The sequence below is a fragment of the Pteropus medius genome, unplaced genomic scaffold, assembly GCF_902729225.1.
Source record: "Pteropus medius unplaced genomic scaffold, Ma_sr-lr_union100, whole genome shotgun sequence".
NCBI classification, from domain to species: domain Eukaryota; kingdom Metazoa; phylum Chordata; class Mammalia; order Chiroptera; family Pteropodidae; genus Pteropus; species Pteropus medius.
Window position 1 is genome coordinate 398,649 of NW_024351072.1, and position 24,265 is coordinate 422,913.

General features: G+C 39.2%; 1 protein-coding gene and 2 pseudogenes across 1 annotated transcript; 2 read left to right on the forward strand and 1 right to left on the reverse strand.

The window, feature by feature from the left end:
• The first annotated feature begins 1,927 nt into the window (after positions 1 to 1,927).
• Positions 1,928 to 19,360, forward strand: STEEP1 (STING1 ER exit protein 1). The gene is made up of 7 exons (XM_039842487.1): positions 1,928 to 2,122; positions 4,787 to 4,904; positions 13,424 to 13,465; positions 14,983 to 15,121; positions 15,920 to 16,009; positions 16,611 to 16,703; positions 17,953 to 19,360. The coding sequence occupies exons 1-7, from the start codon at positions 1,999 to 2,001 to the stop codon at positions 18,013 to 18,015; spliced, it is 669 nt and encodes a 222-aa protein (XP_039698421.1). The 5' UTR covers positions 1,928 to 1,998; the 3' UTR covers positions 18,016 to 19,360.
• A 281-nt stretch (positions 19,361 to 19,641) lies between these two features.
• On the forward strand, positions 19,642 to 20,421 carry LOC120586059 (epithelial splicing regulatory protein 1-like; annotated as a pseudogene).
• A 2,998-nt stretch (positions 20,422 to 23,419) lies between these two features.
• On the reverse strand, positions 23,420 to 23,768 carry LOC120586031 (UPF0729 protein C18orf32 homolog; annotated as a pseudogene).
• Positions 23,769 to 24,265: the final 497 nt, after the last annotated feature.

Sequence of the window (24,265 nt, forward strand, 5' to 3'; positions counted from 1 at the left end):
CTTTACAGAAAAAGTTTACCCACCCCTGCACTAGACTATACCACATGAGGGGGGAAGACTATTTATAATTGATCACTACACAACCAGTATATAGCACAGTGCCTGACATGCAGTACGAAATCAATAAATACTGAATAACAGAATCAAAGGGATGACATTGGACAAAGACCTAAGGAGCAAACACTGTGATTCTTTAAGTCTTGCACTGATATTTCTTTTATACTTTATTTAACTCATGTTCGTTCGAGGGCTAGCAGATTGCTTTAAATTCCCATTGGTTTATATCTTGTGTATCTTGAACATTACACTTCTTCCAGGTAACCTGTCAATTTTCTAGTCATAAGCTCTTGCTATATTCAGTAAGTTCTCTGTTAAAAACCCACTATTTTGGTGTCATCATCTGGATTATTGAAGTTATTCAATGTAAACTGTCTTAATGTCCTTATTCTGGGTGGCTTTAGGATCCTGTCCTCCACAAAGAGCATTCTGGGAGAGTTTCTGAGTTGGAGAAAGGAAGGGTGGAAGATATTCCCTTATTCCTGTGGCAAACAGGATCATTAAGATGCCTCTATTGCAAATCATTTACTTGATTAGGGTCTAGTATCCAGAAGGTATAACAACTCTTAGAACTCGACAATAAAATAACAAATAACCCAATTAAAAATGGGGAAAGGATTTGACTAGACATTTCTCCAAAAAAGATATATAAATGACAAATAACATGTGAAAAAGTGCTCAACATCATAAGCCAGCAGGGAAAGGTGAATCAAAAGAACAAAGAGATACTCCTTCACACCCACCAGGATGGCCATGATCAAAAAGACAGACAAAAATAATTATTGGTGAGGACGTGACGAAATCAGAAACCCCCCTTTACACACACATAGATTCCTGATGGGAATATAAAAATGGTAAAGCAGCTTTGGAAAACACTCTTGGCAGTTCCTCAAAAGATTAATCATTAAGTTATCATATGACCCAGCAATTCTACTCTTAAATATATACACCCAAGAGAACAAAAAACATATGTCCTCAAAAACTTGTACGCCAACATTCATAGTAGTGTTGGTCATTACATTCAAGAAGTGGAAACAACCCAAATGTCCATCAACTGATGAACGACTAAACAAAATGTGTTATATCCATGTAACAAAACATTATTCAGCTATAAAAAAAATTGAAGTTCCTTTTTACTGATTTATTACTTTTTATTGATTCACACTATAACACTGATGGACCGTCAAAGAAGTTAAGTGAAGTTAAGTGAAAGAAGTTAAGTGAAGTTAAGTGAAAGAAGCCATATACCAACAACCACATAGTGCATGATTTCATGCATATGAAATGTCCGGAAGATGAAAATCCATAGAAACAGAAAGTAGATTAGGGGTTGCCAGGGGCTGAGAAAGAGGTGGGAATTGACTGCTAAGGTTCTGGGATTTTGCGGGGAGATGATAAAAATGCTCTGAAATTAGATAGTGGTAGTGATTATACAACTTTGTGAATATACTAAAAACCACTGAATTATACACTTTAAAGGGTGAATTTTATGTCATGCGAATTATATCTCAGCTTTAAAAAAATGTCTCTATTTGGTACTCATCCTGAATACAGCCATTAAAATCAGAGGCACATTTAAAAATGCACTAAACCTATAATGTGTATAATATATATATATTCCTTAGTTATATTTGGTTTTATATATGTATATATATGCATATACACATGCATACATGTATAGATGTATAAATGAATAATTTAAATAATATTAAGAGTGTCCCGAATCAAGCAGTCCCAGCTAACTTAGGCCAAGGCAAAAGAGGTTCTGCTCTGGACCGCCCCTGAGCATTTTAGCTTAATGGAACCTCCCGGAAGTCCACATGACTACTACTGACACGTGACCAGAGTTAACGTAGGGAAAAGGCTTGGCGCAGGGCTATTACGTCATTTAGGCGCAACCCTTATTTTTGGCGTGGAGTTTGTGGGCCTCTCCTTTGAACCATGCCTAAAGTTGTGTCCCGATCGGTTGTGTGCTCTGACACCCGGGATCGGGAGGAGTATGACGACGGCGAGAAGCCCCTCCACGTCTACTACTGTTTGTGCGGCCAGATGGTCCTGGTGCTGGGTGAGTAGCCGGGAACTGGGGTGAGTTTGCAAGCAGCGAAACTTGGGGTTCTCGAGTGCGAATTCTCTCTGGCTGTGATCTGGAAGCCACGTCTCTTTGAAGGTTGGTGGACTTTCCCTCTGCGTCAAAATCCTCCCTACACGTCCTGGCTACACTACAGGGCAGCTTTTCTGTTTTCTGTTTAACCTTGTAACTTTGTATCCAGACCTCCCTCACAACTGAATTCCTCTTTCAGAAAAAATAAAACTACAGTATCTTCCCCTCCACCCACTCAACTTCCAGATACAGTAATAGCTCTTATCTTAAAGACTCTTCCTTGACTCTACATTCTCCTCCAGTTATAATCTTATTTCTTTGCTTTTTTAATAGCAAAACTTCTAGAAAGGGTTGCCCACGTTAGCTGTTTGTGTATCCTCCCTTCCCATTCCCTCTTGACCTCGCTTCAGACAGGCTTTCTTTCCCGCCTCACCATCTAAACCACATGTGTCAAGGTTAATAACTGAACATATTACCACTTCCAGTGGTCAATCAATGCTCATTTTAGTCTTCATCTCAGTGGCATTTGACAGAGATGAACACTCCATCCTTCTTGAAACATTCTTCATTTGCTTCCAAGACTCCACGCTCTCCTGATATTCCTCCTACCTCGATTTTGCCCCTTCTCAGTGTCTGGTTCCTTTTTCTGTCTCAAACTTTTAGGCATTGCAAGGCCCTAGGGCTCAGTCCTCTCACCTGTTCTCAAATTGTACTCACTTCCTAAGTGATCTAAACCATTCCCAAGCCCTAAATACCATCTGTATACTAATGACTCCCCATCTTTAACCTGCACCTCTCCTCATACTCCAGCTGTCTATTCCATGTCTCCACTTGGAAGTCTAATGGGCCTCTCAAAGAGCTCATGTTCAAATTGACTTCATGATTCCCTGCTCCCTGCTTTCCACTGTTCCCCTCAGTCTTCCCTATTGCAGTCAGTGGTACCACTATTTACCCAGTATCTCAGAATCGTTCTCGAAACCTCTCTTTCTTATACCTTACATTCATCCAGTCCATCAACAAATTCTGCAGTTGCTTCCTTGAAAATCTATCCAGAATCTGCATACTTCTTACCACCTCCATTTCTACCACTCAAGTCCAAGACACCATCATGCCTCACCTGAATTGCCACAATAATCTCTTGTTCTCCACTCTTTGTCCTCAGTGGTCTATTTTCCACACAGCAGCCAGAGCCCTGTTTCAAAGCGGTGTTTTCCTATGACATCGAGAATAAAACCAAAGTCCATACCAAGACCATGCATGACCAGACCCCCAGCTACCTTTCAGACTTCATCTCCTAACACCCTTCCCTTTGCTCACTGCACTCCAGCCACAGTGGCCTTCTTGATATTTCTCCATCATGTTAAAATGTTCCTGCAGAGGAAATGGTATTTCCTCTGCCTCGACCACTCTTCCCCCAATGCTTCCTTACTTTATTCAGGTCTCTGCTGGAATGGTACTTCCTTAGAAAACTCTTCCCTGGCTACCTTATGTAAAATAGCACCCCTGTCACTCTTTGTCCTCCTACCCTGCCTGATTTTTCTTGGTAGCATTTATCACTATCTGAGATCACTGTTCCTCCTCTTAATATCCTGCCTAAATTTTTTATTAGTACTTATCATTATCCAAGATCATAGTACATAATTCTTATTTTAAAGTTTTCTGCTTCCACTGCTAGACTTCATGATCCCTTGCTCAGGTCATCAGGTCAGGGACTTTGCTTTATTCTTTGCTGAATCTCCAGCACAATGTTGGAACTGTGCCAGGACACTAGTGTATTTATTGAATAAACAGATTTTCTTTTGATTACCTAGGGTTGGGTCTGAATTCTTGTTCTGCTTATTAAATGTGCAGAAGCTCTCTTATCCTTTCTAAGCCTCGATTCCCTCATCTAAAAATAGGAATACTAAATGTCTACTCCAACAAGTTGATGTGAAGAATAATGAGCTAACATGCAAACTGCTTCTCCACCTCCTCCATTAATCTTGAAATAGTCTGATCACTTGACTTCTCTGTGACCTTTTAGGTACTTAATTTGCATTATATCAATTTTCCATGTGCTTCATAATTGTACCTATTTTTTTTTCCTGTATGTTTTCATCGTTTTCAGATTAAAGCTCCTCTAACTGGGGTGGGCCATTTGCATACTATATATAGGATACCACTTCCCCTCTCTCTCCTTTTCTAAGCATTTATCCACTTTTCCCAATGCTTTCCTCAAAGGCATTGGAGGACACTTGATTGTCTCTTCTGATTCTAATGCATTATATTATAACACAAACCAAGTGTACCATGACACTCGAATCACAGAAATACTCATAGAAAACTTGAATTGCAGTGCTGAGAAGGACTTTTGGGATAATATAATCTATTCATTTTTTCAAATAAAGAAAAAGACTCCAAAATGAGAAAGTGATCTGCCAAAAACCACCAGGGTAGTAACAGAGTTGGGACTAAAATTCAGGTCTTCTGACACCAAGTCATTTTTAGTTGGAAAATTCAATAATAGGCCTCAATAAGCAAAGTAATTATAGTAAAAATTGCATAGTTAGCAGCACCACTGAAAACTTCTGATTGCCTCAAGATATTTTTCAGTGGCTCTAGTAACCAAATACTTCTCTATTCCTTCAGACTGTCAGTTGGAGAAATTGCCCATGAGGCCCCGGGATCGGTCCCGGGTGATCGATGCTGCTAAACACGCCCACAAGTTTTGTAACACAGAAGATGAGGAAACTATGTATCTTCGCAGGTAAGAGGTTGATGTTTTCTGTCTAGGATTTCCTTATTGTGTTGGGGTCTAGTTCTGAGGACTATAAACACCCCATCTAGTGTGGGACAAGTCATCCATTTGGGCCCAATACTTTGATGTTTGTGGTAAATCTCTAACTTCTGTTAATGCAACTGTATCTTTTATTGTGTTTTGTTGAAATGGTGCTTAGAAGTAATTCTATTGCCATTTGAGAGCTGTAGTTTGTTTTTTTTTTTCCAAGTAGAATGAGTTCATTCAATTTATAATCTCCTGGAACACACTATGTGCAGGCACTGAGCTAGGCACTCTATCTGTGAAGATGAATAAAACACTGTCCTTACCATTAAAGAGCTCATGGCTCAGTAAGGGAATAGGCTACCTATTGTAATACGATAAAATGCTGGTGTGGTGAACAAAACAGATAGAAGTGGCTCTGTCTTGCCCAAGTGGTGGTCAAGAAAGGTAGAAATAGATGGTGGCATTTGTGTTTGGCCTTGAACTAGGATTTCACAAAGTAGATGAGGGGAATGAGGAACATTCAAGATGGAGGGAATATGGAAGCGTTTAAAGCATCAATATGGTTGGCGCACTTGGGAAATTTGAGTAGTCCTTTGTGGCTAGAGCCCAGATCACTCTACCAGAAGAGGTTCATGCCTCCCGTTGTCAGGACAGAGTAAAATGCTGAAGTGGATGAGTTTAGACCTTATCCGTAGGCAATAGCCATCTCTTTTTAGATTTGGAAGTTGTTGGTATACAGGAGGAATTGAAACCTGGGAAGGGATAAAATTACATAGAAATAGTGTGGAACAAGAAGAAGAGAGGACTGAAGATACAATCCTAGGAAACACTGACATTTAAAAAGCAGACAAAATAATTGGAACAGAACAAGGAGAATCTGGTGATGTGGAAAACAGGGGAGGACAGAGTTTCAAAAATGTGTGTGTCGTGTGTGTGGTGTGTGTGTGTGTGTCTGTGTAATGTAGCGTCGTGTGTGTGTGTGTGTGTGTGTGTGTGTAGGGTGGTCATCAACAGGTGCCAAATGCCACAGAGAGGTCAGTCCTAGGGAATTAAAAAGCCCATCCATTCATTCAGCAAATAATTCATTTATTGGTCTCCTACCATGTGCCAGGTACTATCCTAGAAGTCTAGGATATTTTCATATATTAGTTTGCTAAACTGGGTGGCTTAAAACAACAGAAATTAATTCTCACAGTTCTAATGCCTAGAAGTCTGAAATTAAGGTGTCATCAGGGCCATGCTCTCTCTCAGGGTTCTAGGGGAGGAGCCTTCCTCGCCTCTTCCTAGCTTCTTGTGTTTGCCGGCGATCCTTGGTGTTTCTTGGCTTATAGATGCATCACTGTCATCCCTGTCTGTATCATCATATGGCCCTTCTCCCTGTGTCTCTGTCCCTGTGTTTCTTCTTATAAGGACACCGTTCACACTGGATTAAGGGCACATTCTACTCATCTTCATGACTTCCTCTTAACTAATTATATCTGCAACAACCTTCTTTTCAAATAAGGTCACATTCTGAGGTTCCTAGACATGACTTTTTAAGGGGCACTATCCAACCCAGTACAACTAGTAAACAAGCAAAGAACCCTGCACTTCGGGAGCTTACATTTTAATGTTGAACCAGAAAAAGCCACAGGCTGGCATCTAGCTATGTTCATTTAAGCAACTAAACTGTTATAAGCCCACACTAATGAAAAGAGTTAGAAATCACTGCTAGGTGACATTCAGTAGCCAATCAGGCATCAAGCATAATTGTGACAACCGAGCTCCTTGAATTGTGCTGTTGAAGGGAAAATTGGTCATATACAAGATACAACCAGGGGCGTAGATTATAATAAAACTTATGATTCTCAACTTTTCTGTCTGACTTATTTAGCTTAGCATGATAATCTCAAGATCCACCCATGTTGTCACAAATGGCAATATTTCATCTCTTCTTATGGCTGAATAATATTCCACTGTATATATGTATCACATCTTCTTTATCCAATCATCTATCGAAGGATGCTTCAGTTGTTTCCACATCTTGGCCACGAAACCTATATGATTTCATTAACCAATGTCGCCCCAATAATTTTAATTAAAAAAAAATAAAATAAAACAAAACTTATGAAATTCACAAAGGAAGGCCCTCCAGGAAACATCTGGGAAACACTGTATTATGGTACATAGGAGGGTTTATAAATAACATACCCTATCTAAAGCTAATCCATCCTCTCGTGCTTTTTCCCCCTCCATTAATCTTTATTTAGGTTTCTGATTTTAAAAAGTATTAACTGACTATCTTTAGGATCAGTAAAATAGTTATTATATACTTATGTAATATATGTTATTACATATGTTACATAATATAATTGTATATAATTATATATAATAGTATTACATACTATATATTAAATGAATATATATTATTCTGTTAATACAGAAAGTAGCAACACAACTGAGCCATAGACTCCTATGGCACTATAGGGCTGATGCCCTCAGCTCTAGGCCAGAAAACTGTGTGGTCCTAGGCTGAACTAGAAACCCTGCAATCCAGTCAGCCTGATCCTGGAAGTGAGCCAGTATCAGGCTCAGCCTTAGTGCTGGGTATTGCCCAGGCCAGTGGCCTCTGGCCCGGTGACTCCGTTGGGCCACAGAGTTCTTAGAGTTTACCAACAAATAGGTATGGTAAACTCTCCCTTTGCTCGACAAAGTTCCTGCTGTAATCATGAACAGTCTTTCCAAAGTCCCGCTCTAGTGTGCCCCGCTGCTGTCCAGAGCAGAATTTCAGTCTGCTCTTACCTTTCCTCTTTTATAGCCAGCTGAGTGTGGGAGCACCAATTACTGAAAATATGGCAGTTTGCCCAACGCAGGCCCTGGAGCCCATCACTTTCCACTTCCAAGTCTCTCCATTCTAAAGTACCTCTCCTTGACACTGTTGTCCCCTAGTCCCTTCATTCCCTCATCCACCACTTCCCCAGTGGCAAATCCAGTGGGTGCTTTTGTCTCTTTACATATCTCTCCAAACATATCTTTGTTGCCCAAGCCATGCTCCATGCTGTCTCCTTCCTTGATTTCTGTGAAGCTGTTCTTGTGAATCGCCTTCTGCTTCTTTGGCTTTCTCAGTCTTCTGGATTCTTCTGCCTGTCCCTTAAATGTTGGTATTCTCCAGGGCTCTTGATTTTATCTCCTTTCTCTTTATACTGTCCTTGGACATTCTCTCCATGTTTCATAGCATCAGTTGCACTGTTACACTTATATGATGATGACTCATAAAATCTAGATCTGTCTACATTTCTCTCCTGTGCCCAGAACTGTATATCTAACTGCCTACTCTACCTTCTTCACCTGATGTTCTACCTCAGATCCAACATGACTAAGGCCAAACTCATCATTTCTCTAATGTGGAAAATACCATAAATTGTTTCACTCAGCACCACTCCAACACTCTTCTTTTATACCTGCCTTTATACTAGTGTCTGTAAAGTTAGGGCACATATTTCAGCCCTCCCCATAAAAAAAAAAACAAAAACCCTTAGATTCTGAATGTGCCTTAACTTTTGCCAAATAAAAGAGATGGAAGTAGAAATTGTTGAGCAGGGCTTCCAAGGAAAGCCCTTTTTGCTCTTCTTATTTCTTTCTGCTTTTTGGAAAAGGGACTTGATGATTAGAGCACCAGCAGCCATCCTGGGACTAGGAAAGAAAGGCCACAAGAACTGTAGAGCTTTTGCCATGCTTTCCTTAGGTCTCAACCATTGCCGGGAGCCATCTTCCTGTAGACTTCTTTTATATGAGAACAGACTGATGCCGAAGCCACTGTAGCCAGGTCTCTGTAACTATCAGCCAAACGCAATTCCTTCTTTTTCCTCCTCCTACCAGGTGACACCACCATTCATGCAGTGGCCCGAAGCAGAAATCTGGAGCCAGTCTTCTCTTTGTCTCATCCATCGCTACCCCCACCACTCCTTTTACACGTCCAGTCATTTACCATGTACTATCAGTTCTACCTTCTAATCTCTCTTGTGGCTACCTCTTCATGTTCACCCTGCTACACTGCCATCATTCCAGTACCCAGCATCCCTTGCTTGGGCTGTTGAAGTGGCCTCTTTCCTGGTCTTTTTGCCTCTAGTTTGACTCTCCTTTAGTCTATTATCTACTGCCTGAATGATCTCAAATGCACATTATGTCAATCTTTTCAAATCTTTCAGGGAGTCTTCATGACCTACAGCCATGCCTTTCAAACATTTTTAGACAATGAATCCTTTCTTCAAATAACATTCTTACCCAGAAGTGTAAGTAAGCAGTAAGCTGCTCTGTTTGGGGAAGAGTTGAGCACAACCTATTAAGGACGCTTTCCCTTCCCCTATCCAGTTTCATTTAGGGGTCATTGTGGAGCACAATTTTTAAAATCTTTGTTATCAGGGTAAAAATCTAAGCCTGAAGGCTCTCTGTGATCTGGCCCTGGCATGCCTGTTCATCCTCATCTGCTGGTACATGCTTGATTTTTTTTTTTTGAACAACCAACAACATTTATCATCTCATAGTTTCTGTGGGTCAGGAATTCAAGAGCAGCTTAACTGGCTGGTTCTCGTCTCTCTTGAGGCTGTGGTTAATAGATTGACCATGGGCAAAGTCTTGATTGGGGCTGGAGGTTCCACTTCCAAGGTGGCTCACTTGCATGGTTGACAGAGGAATGCTAACTGTTGGGGAGCAGCCTTGGTTCCTTACCACAGGGATCTTCCATGGGCTGTTTGGGTGTCCTCGTGACATGACAGCTGGCTTCCCACAGCGTGCGTATACTAAGAGAGAGAAAGGTGGAAGCCACAATGTCTTTTATGTCCCAGACTCAGAAATCACACACTGTCATTTCTGCAGTGTCCTATTAGTGTCACAGGTCAGCCCTATTCATTGTGGGAGGGGACTGTGCAAGGGTGTCAATACCAGGGAGCAAGGATCATTGGGAGCCATCTTAGAGGCCGTCTGCTACAACCAAGGAGAATGTTTTGTTTTATTCTCGGCCTTCTCTATTGCATATATTCCTAGAGATTAAGGGTAGGAAAGACAACCAAGGTCAATTATTCTAAATATCTAGCTCATATCACTTTTTAATAATCATACCACTTAAAAGCCTTGTCTCATTTACATTAGAGTCTTAGTATCTCAAAAAGATAAACTTTTTGAGAGTAAGAACCCTTCCTTTTACTTCTGAAACCCTTAGGACACCTTGCTTGATTCTTGGCACATAGTTAGGAATAGATCTAATTTTTATAAATTTGACAAAATCCCATTTGTCATAGATATTTGAAGATAAACTCATTGGGAAATATACAGCCCCCTTTATCTGATATTCTTGTTCTTTAAAAGCTCCAGCTTATTAGATTGGCTGACTTCAGGATTTAGAAGCCAGCCTCATGGTGAATCTTTCCTTTCAGGTTGAGGTTAAATTTAGAATCCCAGTAAGAACCAAATGGGATACACAGAATGAAAGATATTGTGAGTGCCCTAGTCCAGCGATATTAGCAAATGGGAGCACATTTGACATGAGGAATACTTGTAAGCAGAGAGGAACAGTGTTAAAATTGGTGGAGAGCACAGACTTTGGAGTTATATCCAAAGCAGCACCACTATATTTCCTCTCATTATGTGGGTTGCCTCTCCTGGAAGCACAAAAGTTTTTAAATTTTAATCAAGTCCCGTTTATGTATTTTTTTTTCTTTGATTGCTTGTGCTTTATTCAGGTTTTCTATTTCTTTTCTAGTGAGTTTTGGTAGTTTGTGTCATTCCGTCATTGTAGAATTTGTCCATTTCATCTAGGTTATCTAATTCGTTGGTGTACAATTGTTCTTAATATAATCTTGAAATCTTTTTTATGTCTGTAAAATCTGTAGTACTCCTTTGATTTTTCAAGGACTAGAAACAGACTGTTTGTAATTCTCTGAATATGTTGTGCTGTTTGCCTTTGTACATAGTATTCCCTCTACCCGAAATACCATTTTCTATCAGGACTTTCAGCTTAAACATTACCTCCTCATGAAGCCTTCCATAATTGCCTCAGACAGATTGGTGGCTCTGACCTCTGTATTCCCATTACACTGTATACATTCCTCTATTTAAGAACTTACCTCCATGGTTATAATTTTCCTCACTAAACTGAATTCTGAAAATAATTCATTCAATCTGTTTATTGCATGTCTATTTTGTTTCCAGTACTTTGTTCAGCTTTGGAGATAGAGTGGCGAGACAGACAGGCATGGTCTCCACTGATTTCTGATCTCATGGACCTTATCATCTAGTGGGATGACAGAAAAAGAAAATAATGTTGATTATGGAAGTTCATATGAATGAAACAAAGGTCTCATACAGAGAATGACATGAGAACCTCTTAGAAAAGGTGGTCAAGGAAGTCCTCTATGGCTAGGTGATATTTAAACTGAGACCAAAAAAGGCAAAAATGAGACAGCTGTAGCAAAGTGGTAAGAGCATTCCAGGCATAGAGAAGAGCGTGTGTGAAAGGTCAGAGGGTGGGAAAGCACTTGTTTCAAAGAACAGAAGGAAGACTGGTGTGGCTAGTGCATAGTGAGAGAGGGAAGGAATGTATGAGATGAGGCAGGGGCCCAGTTATGGGCTCAGTTGCTGCCTGGTAGGCCATGGTAAGGAGTTTGATTCTAGATGTCTGGGAAGCCACTGTTGATTCTATTTAGAGAATTTGGAGTAAGACAGTAGTGGAAGCAGATTCTAGAATAAGTGGTCGGATTTTTATTTTAGATAAGAATTTAGAATGGAGAAGGCCTAACTAAGTCAGTCTCTGTCTCTCTGTTTCTCTCTGTCTCTGTCTCTGTCTCTGTCTCTGTCTCTCTCTCTCTCTTTCTGTCTGCTACTCTCTCTCACTTTCTACTCTCTCTCTCTCTCACACACACACACCACACACACACACAGAGTATTGATTTGACCAAACAAAGGGAACCCATCAAAGAGAAATATCAGACTTGGGAAGAAATATTTGCAAGGCTCTTTAACATTTGCGAGTGTCCTTAACACACAATAAAAAGACAGCTTAGTAGTCAAAGGGTAGGAACTGACAGTTTACCCCACCAAAAAAAGAAAGAAAATATAATATGAAAAGGTACCTAACTTCACTCTTTAAAAAAAGAAATACAAATTATGAGATCACATTTTTCATGTGCCAGATTGGCAATAGTGTCTTTTAATAACATATTGTGTTGGTGAGACTGTAGGGAAACAGGAACTCTCACATTGGTGGTGGGAGTGTAAATTGGCTCAACTTCTCTAGAGAATAATTTGGCAGAGTGTCTATATCAGAATTTAAAATGGATACACTTCTAGGAATTAATCCCAACAAGTAAGAGGCATTTTGGTTCATCCATACAAGGGAAGACAATACAGACCTTGTAAAGAATGAGGCAGCTCTTTGTCAGTGATGGGGAAGGATCACATATATATTTTTTTAACCAAAATATATTTTTAAGTGAACAGATAGGTAGAGAACAGTATAAGGTATGTTATACTTGTCTCAAAAGGAAAGGAAAATATATATTTTCTCTATATACCAATAAGGATTCTTTGCTTGTGTTATCTACCTCTGGGAGGAACAGAAACCAGAAACACTATTTGCCTCTGGGGAAGAGAACTGGGTGAGTGGAGGACAACTGGGGAGTATATTTACTTCTCATTTTATACTCTATGTATACCGTGTGCACATATTGCTTATTAAAAAATTGAAACAAACAAGGGGAGGGAAAGTGAGGAGACCAGTCAGGAAGCTGTGACAATAGTCCAGGGAAGAGACACTGAGCTAAGATGGTGGTAGGAAGGTGGAGAAAAGTAGACAGTTCAAAATCTTTTTTTCTTTTTTTTGAGAGAAAATCCACAGGATTGCTAATAAGGTCAGTGTGGGAGATGAGGGAAAGCGAAGAATCAAGGATGAGTCCCAGGCTTTTGTTAAGCAACAGGATGAGCGGAAGAGTTGGTTATCTAAATTGGTGTTGTGTGGGCTCTTGAGCTTGACGACCTAGGCTTGAATTCAACCTATTCTACTCACTAACTCTATGACCTTGGGCAAATCATGTAAGTGCTTTATACTTAAGAGGTCTCATCTGTAAAATGAGGATGCTGATATGACCTACCTACAGGGTTGATGTAAGGATTAAATTAGTTAATACATGTCCACTTTAGAACAGCTCCTGGCATATGGTAAAAGCTATACAAATGGTTGCCACTATTGTTGTTATTGTTATTACTGCAACTGTGACTGCTGCTGTGACTATAATAACTAATGCTTCTCTTTCTCCTCTGTCAGGGAGATGCCTGACCCCTATTAGGGGTTCAGTAAATATTTATGGAAGGATAGAATGCTTTAAAATTAATGCATGCTTAATAACTAGTTGATCTATGAAATGAAACTTTTGAAAGTTCCTTTTAGAATTTAAAGAAATGAGATAGTGTGGTTGATAGGTTATGAGATTTGTTCATAACTTTTTCTTTAACTTCCATTTTCTGTGCAGACCTGAAGGCATTGAACGACAGTACAGGAAGAAATGTGCAAAGTAAGTGTTAACAGTGTGGGTTCCTCTGAGTAAGCAAGTAGAGGCAATAACGTGTTAGGAACAGAATTATTTGGGTACAGTTCTCTATTGTATCTTTAGCCTTATAATCTCAACTGCCTTCAAACTTCAACTACCCCAATACCAATATGCTTCTCGAAAAGACTAATCGAAGTTACATCTCTAATCAGCTGGCCACAAAAATGGGTATTTTTTTAACATAATTTTTTAAATTAATAAAATTAATAAAATTTCCCCAAATTTTGACCAAAGCATACAGTCATGTCACACCACCACGACCATGATATAGCACATTCCCAGTACCCCATGTGCCCTTTGCAGTCAGGTCCCCTTCCTGACTCCTCTCCCCTGGCAATCACAGATCTGCCTTCTATTACGATCGTTTCACCTTTTCTAAAATTTCCTATAAGTTCTACAATATGTGTTCTACTACATAGAATATGCATCTGTTACGTCTGGTTTCTTTCACTTAGCGTAATGTCTTTTGGGATGCATCCAAATCGTTATGTACATCAGTAATTTGTTCCCCTTTATTACTGAGTAGTATTCCATTGCACCACAGTTTGTTTCACCATTCACTCATTGAAGGGCATTTGTCTTGTTAATAGTTTTGGCTATTACAAATAAGGTTTCTGTGAACATTCTAGTATAAATCTTGGTGGGAACATTTGTTTTCTCTTGGAGTGAAATTGCTGGGTCATATGGTAAATGTGACAGTGTAATTAGTGTAATTTAATCCAAGCCTATTTTAGGATCACAAACCCCGGAATTTTATTTAATGCTGAATTATATTCAGCATTAAACATATATATTTCCAGCTTTAGGTTAATAGAATATTAAACTATAGTAAGTTTAATCTCATTGATGTAACTACAGTTACATATTGGTTCTCAGAAGACTCAGACTAGGAGAATTAAAGCACGGAAATGGCTAAGAAGGCATTTTAGTTCACAGCCTCACTGGATTCATTAAATTGGTTTTATCAGATCTTATGAGTCTCTTTCATTTAGCTGGAAAAGTAATAAAAATGACCAGCCAAAGAAAGTAAGGCAATTACTACGGTAATTCGTGTGCCAACTGTTGCATTCGAGCCTTTATACTCCCTCTTGACACTGCAAAAACAAAACAAAAATAGGCAAACTCTGCAAATAGTTACCCAGGCACCTGAGAAGAAGGGTAACAGTTTTGATTGGAAAGAAACTAGTAGCAGGAGCCAATGTTTACTAAACTTGTCTGATGACAGATTCCCAGGCCGCACCCCCCAGATTTGCTGAACCAGATCTTCTGGGGGAGGGGCCTAGACATTTGATCAGCAATTTTAACAAGTACCTTCAGTGATTTTTACTGAGTAGTATTGGGAAACACTGGGAAGAGCTCATCATTAGTTTATGCCACACACAGAAAAAAAAATATTTCCGGAGTCTGAGCACACTTTGCAAATCACTGTTTTGGGGATCTGGATTCTGAGGCCTCCCAGAGATTCACTCTGCTGTTCCCAGGTGTGGACTTCCACTCTTCTACCAGTCCCAGCCGAAGAATGCTCCTGTGACCTTCATTGTGGATGGAGCAGTAGTCAAGTTTGGCCAGGGTTTTGGGAAAACGAATATATATACTCAGAAGCAAGAGCCTCCTAAAAAGGTAATTATCATTGAAGGAGACAGACTGGTTAAATATAGCTATGGGTTTAGCCCTAAATTTTAAAATAAGATGATAGTACATGAGAAAGTGCCCTTTATGGGGATGTAGCATCACATCCCCATGAAAGGCAGTTATGTAGGTGTAACATATTATATAGATGTAACATCTATGTAACATCCGTGTTACATAGTGTAACATCTACTAATGTGTTTTTTTTTTCTTTCCTACAGCTGTCCTGTGAGTAAAGTTAGAAATTGTATGGTTCTTATTTACATCTGTTTCCTTGCAAATTTCTTTTTCCAGTGTGAACAGTTAGTTAAAAATGGAATGAATCAGGCTAATTTTTAAATATACTTTAAAAACTCTTGATAGCAAATGTTAGAAAAATATAATGCAAATAAAAACATTGGCATTTTTACTAGAGTAGAGCATAGGGAATATAGTCAATATTATTGTAATGACTGTGTGTAGAGCCAGTTGGGTGATAGAGTAATCGGGGTGATCACTTCATAAATTGCATAAATGTCTAACCAGTATACTGTATACCTGAAACTAATATAAAATAATAATAATAATAATAATAATAATAATAAACAACAACAATAAAGCAGACAGTCTCATGAAAAAAAAAACATATTGGCACTTTTAGATAGGCCAGCCTGTCTCAAAGAGGTAGGTGTCGTCACCCCCCAGCAACTGCCTTCCCCAGCTCCCAGGCATGCACGCGCACACACACAGACACATAGCTCACAGAGCCTCTTGCTGTGATTTATACTGATTCTTCTTCTGAAACTCCAGGTGATGATGACCAAACGGACTAAAGACATGGGCAAGTTTAGCTCTGTCACTGTGTCTACTATTGATGAAGAGGAGGAGGAGATTGAGGCTGTAAGTGCTTCTGCTCTCAAGGGAATTGAACTGGGGGTGGTGAAGGGAAAGGGGCTCTAGAACTAGAGCATCCCAGTAGCAGAATAATTAGAGACTTTGCTCGTAGACCTTGCTCTGCCAGTAAGACACTATGATACTGGCTAGTTCCTATGTCCCTGGATTCAGAGCCATCTGTAAAATGTGAACCAGGGAGTTGACTTTGATCGGTGATTTTTTTTCATACTGTCTTTTTGAGATGACTTAGGGAGTTAATCCCTTTTCCCTCTTCAGTTTAGATACTGTTGGGCTCAATGATTTCAGGTCCCTTCCAGTCCAGCTCTAATGGTATAAGAGTCTGCCCTTAGCAGTAGCGGCAATTACATGGTAATTCCGTATAATGTTGTTTACAGAGAGAGATGTTATCTGTTATTTTTTAAATGGTTTTGGTTGAAACCTGAACTCTTCTGGATTACAGAAAAGCTGAAGAATTGACAGGGAGCAGAGTCCTGCCATTTCAGTAATGATTTCATAATTCGAGTGGTATATAAATTGCTGCTTAAGGTCTCTGTTGTTACTCATTGGTGGGACTGCTGGCTTAAGGATGCTTATTTTTTTCCCTCAGAGGGAAGTTGCTGACTCGTATGCGCAAAATGCCAAAGTGATTGAAAAACAGCTGGAGCGCAAAGGCATGAGCAAAAGGCGGCTGCAAGAGCTGGTGAGTGGCTTGGGGTGGCAAGGTGCTGGGCTTGACTATTTGAATATTTTGGTCTGGAAGACCTTCCAGCAGTCAGGGAAATCCTTTAGGAAGTCTTTCGGGGGTTACTGGTTTGGTTGGCTGCCAGATTTCTAACCCTGGGCTGTGACTGTCAGTATACCCTGTTCTGGAGTAGTGACCACAGGATCCAGGCCCTAAATGGTAGCATTTGTTAGCTGGCCCCTACTAGAATGATATTTTAATCAGCTACTTGTGGTTCAAGGTCAGGAGTTCAAAGTCAGGGTTCATGGAACTCTCCCAGGATGTGATGGCATACAGTATTGCTACATTGGTGCAACCAGGATTGGGGCTGGTCACTGCTTCTTAAAGTGCCAGTACCACCACCAGTTTCTGCATTATTCATGAGCTCATCATACAGCATGCACACCTATGATGGTGTGTGCACACATATGATGGTGTCTACATTTTTGTTTTCTTGATAATAATTGACTTACACTATTTCGTTTAAGTCAGACATCATTGTACTGTTGCCTCATCAAAAGGTATACCAGTCTATCATAGTGACTGTAGAGGTCACTATGTCACACATCTTTGGTGACAGAGGTGGTGGGGCTTGAGAGCTCCTTACCTTACCATAGTGGTTTAGAGCAGTGCTTATCACATTTTCTGAGGGCCAGTGCTTGCTTTCTTTCTTTGTTTTTTTTTTTTAATTTCCAATTTGTCAAGAACAGATTTATAATTTATAAAATGCAATAAAAATGAATTTACCTCAATTCTTATTATTTTATTGTTTTATTACTCTATTAAATGACTGTAAAGGTTTCTAAATGCTTACTCTTAATTTGTGTACGTGTCTTGCATGAACTGATAACAAACAATTCATGGACCACACAACTTCAAGTAGCACTGTTCTAGAACAGTACTTTTCTTCCTGTTGTGCCAAGAGCAAGATACTGATGTGCCACGATATTGATTTTCTTGGCCCTTCAGGGGTCCTGGGGCTGTGGGACCCCTGCACTGCTTGCCTTGTGTTTTTATGCCACTTCGCCGTATAATGTTACCATTCTCTATGTGTGTCATAACATCAGAAAAGTTGGAAAGCAGTTGCTAGAGTTTCATAATGACTTTAGAACCAGTATTCTAGTTTGTATACTAAATGAGCATGGATGGATTGTGTTTGGGCAGTTAGAATAAGGAAGGAAAGAATTTCATGTCATGTATCAGGACATATACTTTTCTTCCTCCCCAGGCTGAGTTGGAAGCCAAGAAAGCGAAAATGAAGGGGACCTTGATTGACAACCAGTTCAAATGATCAGGACCATTCTCTGAACCCAGGCGAAGGCAAGCATTTAGACCAGGAGGCAAAAGAACTTTTTCCTGACTGCATGGACTGGCTCCTACCTTTATGCTCCGACATGAGGTTTTATGTTACCTCCTACATTCAGTGAGGTCTTTGAGTCCATCTAATCTGCTTTCTAGAGATGGATTTTTCTAAATCTTTCTGAATATGGGTCTTCTGTACTATTTTTGTCCACTCGATATAAACTTCTTCAGCTATGTAGAAACACTATGAATAGATCAGTGCTGGAATATCTCTAGCTTCTAAAGTAGCTGTTTTTATTCCTTCTTCAAAGTTAGTACAATGTGTAAAGATTTTTGAAAAAAAATATTGTGATGCATCGTAGAAAAAGGTAGCATGGATTATATTTAAAGTTACAGCAGGTTAGATGCTTTTAAGTAACTGTCTTTCTTCTTAGACTGGCAGGTATCGGCTATGTTTTGACTCTCTATTGTCAGAGAAAAATCCATAAAAAGGCAGAATCTGCATAAAGCCTCCTTTGCTTCAGATATGAGAGCTATAGGCGAGCCATCCTTTATCAGACTTTGCACTTAAAGTAGAAAAGATGGATTGAAGTAAGGGGATAGGATAGCTGAGATGTGAATGAAAATGGAGCCTCAGTGAGCAACATAAAACAGCTACCATCCTGTCGAGCAGCTAAGAATACTGCTTCCATGTGTGTGTGCATGGAAGAAAGATATTATAGAGTAAGAAATGATGCTGAGATATATAAAAGCATCTGTTGAGTATCTTTTATTTCACGTTTGCTATTTGTGGAAGAGTCTTTTATATAAGTATTTAATGTCATGCCGCTTCAGTGATAGCCATATGTAGTGTTTGAATTCATGTTTAATCTGTTCACCTATATTACAAGGTATTGGGGCAGGAAGAGTGTTTTAACCTCCTTATATTATCTATAGTGGATTGCACTTAGTAGGTGCCCAAGATGTGTATGTGAGATGCTGTTGGTAAATCCTAGGGCATTTTTCTTTGCTTTTTTTCCTGATTTTCTTATTTGGAAGGAAGAGTAGGTTAGAGTGGGAGTAGATGTGAACTAGCAAGAACTGGGAGAAAGGGGTGGAGGTCCTGGGAAAGCCCAGAGTGGTACCATCCATCTTCCCAGTCATTCACCTGCATTCAGTGAGGTCTTTGCAACTGAGTCTTATTCTCCACCTCATTTTCTGTTAGGCATCATGTGGATAAACAACCATAACCGCCACACAATTCCTTGACCTCAACTCCAAACAATGACCTTTACCTTTACCTTCATGCCACTTTAGCTACAAACTGCCTTGTCCAAGGCTGGTTGTCATCAACACCACCTCTGAAATCCAATATTCCGTTCTCTGCCCACAGCCTCTTATTATTGCTACTCTCATACTCTCACTTCCACTAAACCTGTTTGGTTTTGTTTTTAGATTTGAAGGGTGATTATTTTATTGTAGTAATAATCAAAAGAGTTCAAGTTTCCCAAATCCCATAGCCAATAAGTGGTAAAGCCAGAAATCTGACTATACAACTATGCTGAGCTGCTACTCCTGTGGGATTTTTAAAAATATATGTATTATTGAGAACAGATTGCAATTTCATTTTGAGACACCAAGTAAAGTGCAATGTAGAGACAATTGCATATGGCCACAGCTGATGAAGTGGTGGTCTTCTTTGGACAGCACTGCCCCATCACAGGGGGAAGGAAGGCACCCTCTTTGTTGTCTGCCCAGGATGGTAGGCCAACAGGGGATGCTTTTGTCCTTTTTTGCTTGTGAGGAGTATGCACAGAATGCATTGAGGACACATAAAGACTTGTTGGGTAAAAGATACATTGAACTCCTGGGGAGCACAGCAGCTGAAGTTCAGCAGGTGCTGAATTGATTCTTCTTGGCCCTTCTCATTCTACTTCCAACCCCTCCCATTATTCCAGTACTACATCAGCAATTTATGCCCCCCACAAATGTTAGAGACTGTATATGCCTTTGAGGTCTTCCCTCTGCGGCCACAATTGAGGACATTCTGGACTTTCTGGCGGAGTTTTCCACAGATATTCGAACTCACTGGGTTCACATGGTATTGGATCACCAGGGCCTCCCATCAGGAGATGCCTTTATCCAGACGAAATCTGCGGAGACAGCTTTTATGGCTGCACAGAAGTGTCAAAAAGAAGTGAAGGACAGGTGCACTGAAGTCTTTTGATGTTCTGCTAAGGAAATGAATTTTGTGTTAATGGGGTTGCACTTTAAATCGAAATGGCTTATCCCCACTGCCATGTAAGTTACATGCCTCTCTCCTCCTTCCTACACATTTCTAGCTCCTGCAGCAGTTAGTTCTACTGAAATTCCTGTTTCTACTGAACTAACTGCTGCAGGAGCTAGAAATGTGTAGTTTGTCTATAGTTCTACTGAATGGAAGTTTGTCTATAGTTCTACTGAATGGAAGTTTGTCTATAGTTCTACTGAAGCTGCCATTTATCAGCCCTCTGTGCTTTTGGATCCACGAACACTGCAGCCCTTCACAGCATGCTACCCAGCGGGCACTTAGCTCTTCATGAACTACACAGCATACTATCGCAGCACCCCAGGTTCACCCAATAGTCTTGGCTACTTCCCTGCAGCTGCTAATCTTAGCGATGTCCCTCCACAGCCTGGCATGGTGGTTGGAATGCAAGGCCTGGCCTATAATACTGGAGTTAAGGAAGTTCTTAACTTCTTCCAAGGTTACCAGTATGCAACTGAGGATGGACTTGTACACACAAATGATCAGGCCAGGACTCTACCCAAAGAGTGGGTGTGTATTTAAGGGCCCCAGCAATTATACCATCCTCAGAAAAAAGTATATGAAAGATGTATGGTGATTCTCAAACCTTCAGTCATAAGACAGCTTCTAGCAACTTCAGGGAAGTTTGTCTGTAATCAGGCTGTGGTATTTTTAGCAAACCTAATTGGACAGAAGGCTTATGCCCTATCTTTTGGTGGAGTGGAAAACTTGAGCTAGTGAAGCCAAATCCTTATAGCAAGCAGCATGCCTGGCTCCTTGCCGTTTGCAAACAGGCATTTAAAATGTGAATTAGAAATCAAATGTCTCCATTGCTTCCAGCCAGTGTGGCATCAAAGGTGTTTCTTAAGTTTTATGTCTTGGGGAAAAATAATACTACACTTATGTCTACCATCTTCATCAGGAACTCTTATGGAAGCTTCATTTTTGTGTGTTCTAACTCTTCTCTCTTCATCTCTCTGTCTTCTGCATAATCAAGAATAAGGTCTTAGAATACTTAAATCATATACTTAAGAAATAAAACTAATATTTGCCCAATCTCTTGGCAATCATGATGTCTTATAGATACAAACCAATGAAAATGATTTTCAAAACACCTTGGGATAAATGAGAAGAAATATGTACACCTCAAAACATACATAGTTAAAAAGTTGGATCTTTTTTCTCAGCAGGTAGCAGATGAAAATAAGAATGAACCAGGGCTCAAAATGAGAAACCAAAAACGAAGCACCTATATGTAATTAGTAAATTCTACTCTGATCTGTAATTGAATATTGTAATTTCATATGTATAATTTATATTGTACTTTTCCTGTTATTGATGGTTTGGATTTTAATAAGAAATTCCTGTTTTTAATATCACAAAAATGAGAATATTTGAACAGTGTAGTCGATAGATCAATGTACTAACTGAATTGAATGCTTGTATAAAAATAGCCTTAAACCTTTTTCTGTAATGCCTTAACTGTCAAATAATTAAAACTTTTTGAAGCATAGGATTGTAGTCAACATGCTAGACTGAAAGGTAAACCTGATGTGGTTGAAGTAGGTACTGATGCTGTGTTTAGCACTATGTGTTTAGTTGCATTTATGCTACAAAAGTGCAATATTAGAGTCCAGTTAGTACTGCTGCCTCATGTAACTCCAAAAAAGAAGACAGGATTTCACTAATTCAGCGTACGTTTCTTTAAGTTACTCATTGTCCTTTACTTGAACGCAATGCCACACAGAATTAAGTGGCTGCTATTTTTATTTGCTTTGCATTACTTTGATTGACACCTTGTAGAACCAAACACCCCCTGTTCACTTGACCAGCAATGGCCCTTTAACTGCAGTAGGAAAAAAAAAAACAAAAAACATTTTATGTGAACATTGGTGGTAACTGGAACTTAGGATCAGAAAAAGTTCTTTATACTTGATGCCTTCGATGTTGTATGCCCAAAGCTCTGAAAGACTTTAAGATAGGCAGTAATATTTATTTACAATACTACTGAGTTTTTGTAGAATTGTTACATTTGATTATAAAACTCACCTGTTTAATCTCAAAATAAAAAGAAATGTTTAGAGGACTTTCTGTAGCAAATGTGTGGTTACCATTCTGCATATTTTCTGAAATATTCGTCCTAAGATAACTAATCTTAAACCATTTTAATGTCTAGTTCAAATTATTCATTTTACTTCATATTTTTATTTTTTTATTTTTCAATTATAGTTGAGATTCAATAATATTTTATATTAGTTTCAGGTGTACAGCATAGTGGTTAGACATTTATGTAACCTATGAAATGATCCCCCTAATTAGTCTAGTACCCATCTGGCACTGTACATAGTTGTTACCATATTATTGACTATATTTCTCATGCTGTACTTTACATCCCCGTAACTATTTTGTAACTACCAATTTGTACTTCTTAATCCCTTCACCTTTTTCACCTACCCCTAACCCATTTCCCATTTGGTAACCATCAGTTTGTTCTCTGTATCAATGAGTCTGTTTGTTTTTTTAGAAATTTAGAATTTTATATTATACATTAGACATTTATGTAAGAAATGTTGCATTTTTCAAAGGAATTTCCCCTACTTCCCTGTCTTCGCTATCTTCCTCAGAACAATAAAAAGTAACTACTACTCTGTAGATAAGCTGCTCCATTGTGCTGGGCACTGATTATAACTTCATGTTTCAAGTCATTATCATCTCCAAAAGCTCCCTTTCATTTCGCTGCACAGTCTCACTGCACTGTTTCACAGTAAAAATGTACTCTGCTCAAATTCAAAGAGCCTGAACAAAAGCTAGAGGCCCAAGGATGTTAGGTATGATTTAGTAACACTGTCTACCAGCACAAACCTTCTATTTATTCATATTATCAAACTACAGTACTAAAAAATGAAAGCTGCTTTAACGAAAAAGGAACTCAAAAATAATATCATTAAATATAACTAAACACATTTTGAATATAAATTCCATATATTTCCTGATTGATATCAGGTAAATATCTAAACTATCTATCTTGAATTCTGGACTAAGAAAAAGGTCAGAGACAATTACAAAAAAAGGTGCTTCATATTATCAGGTCCTTTTTGAAAACAATGAGGTCCTCTGGGATAATCACTTAGTCTTTCTTTTGACCAGAGATTTCTGTTGGTCCTTTTGTCAGTAATCCATTTATGTCTGCACTCTTATAGTCTACTTTGCCTTTATCATTGGATTCTTGTATAGCTTTTCTAGGCCACAAATGACTAACAAAGGGGGAAATCAGAGGGTATATGTATGGCTCCAGGAATTTTTGTAAACCCAGAGCAGAACTGGAATGATGGTACAAGGGATGCACACCATTGTCCCAGACTTGAGCTCCTGAACCAAGACCATCAAGCCCAAATGGAAATGTCCAGACTTCTGGAGGGAGGGATATGCCCTCATTTGTTTGCTTTTAATTTATTTTGTTCTTTAGGTTCCACGTGTAATTGAGATCATGTGATATTTATCTTTCTCTGACTTATTTCACTTAGCATAATACCCTTTAGATCGATCAATGTCATGAATGGTAAGATTTCATTTTTTATGGCTGAATAATTATATATATCTTACCTCTTCTTTACCCAATCATCTATTGATGGACATTTAGGTTGCTATTTACAATAGCCATACCTTGGCTATTGTAAAATAGTGCTTCAGTGAACATAGGGGTGCATATATCTTTTTGAATTAGTGTTTTGGTTTTCTTCAGATAAGTACCCAGAAGTGGAATTGCTGGGTCATAAGGCAGTTCTATTTTTAATTTTTTGAAGAATCTCCCAACTGTTTTCCATAGTGGTTGCACCAATCTGCCATCCCACCAACAGTGCACGAGGGTTCCCTTTTCCCCACATCCTTATCAGCACTTGTCATTTGTTGATTTATTGATGATAACCATTCTGACAGGTATGAGGCGATACCTCATTGGGTTTTAATTTGCATT

What these genes read in the sequence shown, in the direction of transcription:
- STEEP1 (XM_039842487.1), top strand. Translation starts at nt 1,999, where the DNA reads ATGCCTAAAGTTGTGTCCCGATCGGTTGTGTGCTCTGACACCCGGGAT. An exon ending in TACAGGAAGAAATGTGCAAA is followed by an intron (nt 13,466 to 14,982) that starts GTAAGTGTTAAC and finishes TGCTGTTCCCAG; the next exon opens with GTGTGGACTTCCACTCTTCT. An exon ending in AGCAAGAGCCTCCTAAAAAG is followed by an intron (nt 15,122 to 15,919) that starts GTAATTATCATT and finishes CTGAAACTCCAG; the next exon opens with GTGATGATGACCAAACGGAC.